Source organism: Cebus imitator, unplaced genomic scaffold (assembly GCF_001604975.1).
Source record: "Cebus imitator isolate Cc_AM_T3 unplaced genomic scaffold, Cebus_imitator-1.0 Scaffold445, whole genome shotgun sequence".
Taxonomy (NCBI): Eukaryota; Metazoa; Chordata; class Mammalia; order Primates; family Cebidae; genus Cebus; species Cebus imitator.
In genome coordinates this window covers 984,444-989,873 of record NW_016107760.1, presented here as the reverse complement: position 1 = coordinate 989,873, position 5,430 = coordinate 984,444, and the positions used below count along the sequence as shown (strand labels likewise).

The 5,430-nt window shown below is 57.3% G+C and overlaps 1 protein-coding gene across 3 annotated transcripts in view; it reads left to right on the top strand.

Moving 5' to 3' along the window:
- Nucleotides 1–652: 652 nt before the first annotated feature.
- LONRF3 (LON peptidase N-terminal domain and ring finger 3) overlaps nt 653–5,430 on the top strand; it is a 43,921-nt gene continuing 39,143 nt past the window's right edge. The window contains exons 1-2 of one of the 3 annotated variants that reach the window (XM_017511258.2): nt 653–2,014; nt 4,751–4,869. In XM_017511258.2, the coding sequence (XP_017366747.1) occupies nt 1,195–2,014; nt 4,751–4,869 (939 nt within the window). In that variant the 5' untranslated portion in view covers nt 653–1,194. The remainder of the gene's footprint in view (nt 2,015–4,750; nt 4,870–5,430) is intronic. The other 2 variants (XM_017511256.2, XM_017511257.2) reach the window with 2 other exon arrangements.

Below are 5,430 nucleotides of genomic sequence, written 5' to 3'. Positions count from 1 at the left end.
CCCAGTTGTACCCCTCCCCAGCAGTCCCCCCACTGTGACGTGCCACTGTCAGAACTCAGCGCTTAGAAACGACAAACCTGGAGGCTACTCGGTCGGCCACTAGGCTTGACAGGACTCACGGACTTTCTCTGGAGTAGCGCTCTCAACTCGCGTCTTTCGCCTGCCACTTTCTCAGGACCCCAGAATACCCACCGACCCCAGCAGGCCGAGGAGTCCGGGCCGCGCCCATCCGGCCAGTGGATGGAGGAGCCGGCCTGGTGTCTCTCCAGCTGGGCACCCGCCGTCCGCCCCAGCGCCAGTTTCAGTGTTGGGGGCGAAAGTTAAGGAGGGGAGTTGGCGGGGCACCTCCCTCTAGGGGCTGAGCCGGCAAGAGCATCTTCTCCGAGAGTTCCTCACTGCCCAGCGAGCGCTGCCCAACTTCTGAGCCCTTGGGACCCGCTGCTCTGAGTCGCTCTTGGTACAGAAGACCAAGGACCCCCAGAGAAAACTGCATTCACCACTTTTGCGAGGCTTCTGGAGGAAGGCAAGGAGTCCAGGCGTTGCTTCCAGGGCTCTCGGGCTGGGGCTGGGTTGCGTGTGGGGTGGGGGAGGCGGGCTTCAGGGATACCCCTCCCAACCTGCTTCCTTTCCCTGACAGCAGCCATCGCCCCCAAGAGGGAGAGCCTTAGGCGTCCCAGAAGACCTCGCGGACTGTGCAGCGGCTGGCAGAGGGGACCTGTTTGCTGGCCCGTTTGGAGGTGAGATGGGGTGGGGTTTGGAGACTGAGAAGCCCAAGAGAAGACATTGAGTTTCTCCCCACCCCTCAAACCCACTTCCACAACAGAACCAGGTGGCCCCGAGGAATAAGGCGAAGTGTAAACACAAACAACCTCAGAAAGAAGCCAAGAAAAGAGAAGCCCAAAGAAGCAAGAGCAACACTGTTACAAAACTGTCTGGTTTTGTAACAATTTCCCCGCCGCCGGCCAATGAGCAGCGTGGCGGCACGTCACGTGGTACCGTTTTATATAACACTTTGCTGAGACAAGACAGTTATTAGGCGGCGCGGGGCGGCCGGCATGGAGCTCCCGGAGGAGCGGCACGGCCCAGAGTTCCGTAGCACGGCGGCGGTGGCCGCCCTGATTTCCTCCAGCCGCCACTTCTTGCTTCGTATTCACGGTCCCTAGACGCCTCTTCCCCTCCGGTGTCCCTCTCCCTATGGAGCCAGTACGGACTGAACAGATGCTGAGCTTGCCCGCCGAGGTCAGCAGCAACAACTTAGATCCAGTGGAGCCGGCGGAGCGAGGGGCATCAGCGGCCCAAGTAGACACGGCTCCCCCACCAGAGGCCGCTGCAGAGGGTCCCGTACCTCCACCGACGCCGGAGCGAGAGCAAGAGCAGTCTCCGGGGACCTCAACGCCCGAGAGCAAAGTCCTGCTCACGCAGGCAGACGCCTTGGCGTCCCGGGGGCGCCTCCGGGAAGCCCTCGAGGTGTATAGACAGCTCTCCGAGCGACAGCAGCTGGTGGCTGAGCAGCTGGAGCAGCTGGTGCGCTGCCTGGCGGAGAAAGTCCCGCAAGGCGAGGCGCTGACGCTGGCGCCCCCGGACGAGGGTAGCGCTACAAGCGGCGCCGTGGCGGCGGAAGAGACAGGGGCTGCGGCGGCCACCGAGGTGTGGGACGGCTTTAAGTGCCGGAAATGTCATGGGTTTCTGTCAGACCCCGTGTCCTTGTCGTGTGGCCACACCTTTTGTAAACTGTGCCTGGAACGTGGGCGGGCCGCCGACCGGCGCTGTGCGCTGTGCGGGGTCAAGCTCTCCGCGTTGATGGTGGCCACTGGGCGGGCGCGTGGATCCCGGCGGACTGGGCAGCAGCCGCCGCCGCCGCCGCTGCGAGTCAACGTGGTGCTCAGAGGCCTCCTCGGCAAGTTGTTCCCTGGCCCGGCGCGGGCGTCGCAACTCCGGCACGAGGGCAACCGGCTGTACCGCGAGCGCCAGGTGGAGGCGGCGCTGCTCAAGTACAACGAGGCAGTTAAGTTGGGTGAGTCCAGTGTGCTGCCGGGCTGGGGCTGGTGCTCGTTTGGTGACGCGAGGGTGCGGGAGAACAAACCCTGCAGCGAGATGGGACTTGGACCAGGGCAGAAGAGGGGGCAGGGGACCCATGGACCCTGGCCGGGGTGGGGGAGGGGTGTTTCTGGGGCTGGGTCTCTGAGTTTGTCCTTTTTTCCCTGCTTTAGCTGTCTTTCACTGTGTTTGTGTCGATATCGGTTGCTTTTTGTCTTTTTCTGCCAACTTCTGTTGGCTTTTGTGTTCCTGTCTGTCAGTCCCAGTTCCTGTGTCTCCTTGTTTCTGGTTCTTTTTCTCCATCTCTTCTCATTTTTGTCACTGTTTCTTTCTTGCTCAGTGTCACTCTCTGTTTCTCTGACTCTCCTCCTCCCGCTGCACTCCTGGCCTCCTCTTACACCTGCTCGCACCTTCCCAGTGAGGAGAGGAACTTCGCGCGCTCCTCGCACTGGCGCCCTGTCCTCCAGGCTGGAGATGTCCGGTCGGCGCCTGCGTGCCGCTCGCGCCGCCGGGTGTTGCCCCTTCCGGGGCCGCGGCTCCCTGTGGGGTGGGTCCAGCGTGGAATTAGGTCAGGAGAGCACTGGTTGCATAAGGGCCGCGAACGGCCCGGGTCGGGCGGCCCCTCCTCCGCGCGGGCGGGCGGGATTGTGTAACCGCTGAGGTAACTGAAGTGGGCCACGCTCTCCTCGGAAACCATCCCACGAGCGTGTGCGGGGGGAGGGGGAGCGCTTGCGCCCCGCTGCCCTGTGACTCATTGTCACCGCTTCCTATCACACGATCCTCTGCTGAAATAGATGCCCCCTCCCTCCTCCCGACCTGCCAACCCGCAGCATGTGCCCTGGCCTCGAACCCCTTTAACCCGGCCAGCCCGGTGGGAGACGGGGCTCGGCAACTGCCTGGGGATCCCCAGGGACCTTGGGCTGGCGACGAATGGGTCACGCCTCTGTCCTGCTTTCCAGCGCCGCCTGGGAAGGTTGGGTGGGCTTTGCAGCTTCAAGGGCAACGTGGGCAGTCCCACATCTCCAGTTGGACTAGGGCACCCGAATTTCCCCAGGGAGCCGCTCTCTGCGACCCACCACCTCTGGACCCAGGAAGTGGCTGCTGAGCTGCCAGTCCGTATTGCCCAGCTCGGGCAGGCTGCCAGACGCTGGGCCGCGGGGCGCGGTTGTCTGGCGAAGCATGACGAGAGGAGGCAGCAGGGATGGGCAGGCAGGGCCCTGGCATCCCAGGGTGTTCTGGGCCTGACTCTGTGGAGTGGAGGAAGGGTGTGGGCTGGAGTCTCCACGTGTTGAATCTCCACTCAGGCTTGCAACAGGTAATAGGAGGAGGAGGAATAAGGACTGATAGGGTGACACTGGCAGCCAGAGAAGGGGACCCCACCAGCCCCTGTCTGTGCACAAGCAAGGCACACTGTGAGCTGCCACCAGGCTGGAGTGTGCTGCAGAAGAGAATAGACAGAAAAGACTGTAAACAATTTGCTAATGTCTTAAGAGCAAGTAATGGGCAACCAAGCAAGTCCTCAGCACACCCCTGGGAAAAAAAAACAAAAACATCAAAACCTGTTGCCACAGAGGAAGCTAGAGTCAGATCTTGGGGAAGAGCAGGGCAATGTGAATGAAGCTCTGGAAGCCATTTAACTCCAGATCTCCAGGGCAGATTGCATTCCTTTTAGCCATCCTCCAAGGGCCAGGAAAGCCCCTTCCTGACCTCACCCTCTTCCTCTGTTGCTGCCACCTTCCCCTGGGGTTTATTCCTTGCATCTTTGTTAATCCCCTCAGGGAAGTCAGGGTGAAAATGTCAAGGCCAGCTTTACCCTTCTAAGAGGAAAGGAGGCTCTCTGTTCTGGAAGATGGCCAGTGTGTCTGTATTATTCCAAGTACTGTACACACCTTCAGAAAAAGGAACCTGCTCCCCAGCATTCCAGCTTCAAAAGCTTCAAAGTCTCACCAGTTATCAGTGACTCTGTCCACCTAGCTGTGTGACCTTAAGAAGATGTTTTCCCTTCTCTGGGCTTGATTTTCCCCATTTGAAGAATGGGTTGATTGAGCCAGATAACCTCTAATCGCCTGTCCAGCTCTGACATCTAGTAATTTGAAGTTTTTGGTGAGAGCCAGCCTCATCTTATTCCCAGTAACCCTTTCCAAGTTCATTTACATTTGGTCATCTGAAATGAGAGGACGGGACCATATAAATATATTTTCCCATTCCATTTAGGGAATCTTCATATGTGCTGGGCTTTGTAGACAAAGATGTTGTTAATGTCATCAGTCATTCCCTCCTGGAAGATGAACTTGGATCTGTCTTCTTGGTAGTTCAGATAGGGGCCACATCTGCCCACTTCTCTCTCCTTCCTACCTGGCCTGTTTTCTTGTTGGTGATAATGCCCTCAAACCTGGCTGCCAGACACTAGCTGTGTGTAGCCACATCTTGTGTATGTCAAAGTGTCTAATGCATCACTGACACTATAGGGCCTCTAATGAACTTGTGAGCGGGGATCAAAAATGACTTTGCAGTTGGGGAACCAAGACTGTCTGGGGTTGTAGAAGGCAGGACAATATTAGAACTAGAAACAGATCCCAATCCTTTTGATCTCCAGTAAAAAAAGTCCTAGAAAACTTATCATTTGCTCAAGATCCATGCTCATACAGGACTTACCACCTGCTTGCGCTGGCTGGGGGCCATTAATAAGGGTTTTTCTTTCTCATTTTGGCAGCTCCAAATGACCACTTGCTTTATAGCAATCGGTCTCAGATTTATTTCACCTTGGAGTCTCATGAGAACGCACTGCATGATGCAGAAATAGCATGTAAGCTCCGCCCGATGGGTTTTAAGGTGAGTGTGGGATGGGAAAGGTGGGAAGGGGTTGTACTGTAGACAGGAATTGGCAGGAAGGGCTGCCTCCCTGGAGCGTAGGGGCGCTAGAGCTCAAGCAGAGCAGGAAGAAGGCTTTGCAAAGGAGCCAGGGTAAAGATCCCTGGGCAAAGGGAGACTCAGGTCTGCAAGGGAACTGGACTCTCCCTCAATTTGGTCTTCAGCTGATGACCTTCAGAGCAGCCTGGACATAGTGACTCTCTAGAATATGCCCTTGGAAGCCAAACTGCCTGGGTTTGTGTCCCAGCTCTGCTGCTTTTATGACCTTTGTGGCCTTGGGCAAATGACTTAACTTCCCAATACTTCATCTCCTCCTCTGTAAAATGGGGGATATTCAAAGCAGCTACTAAATAGGGTTGTTGCGAGGATTACATAAGCTAATAATGTAAGGTGCTTAGAACAGTGTCTGGCACATAGCACTATATAAATGCCTGCCTGCCTGCCTGCCTGCCTTCCTTCCTTCCTTCCTTCCTTCCTTCCTTCCCTCCTTCCTCCCTCCCTTCCCTCCTTCCTCCCTCCCTC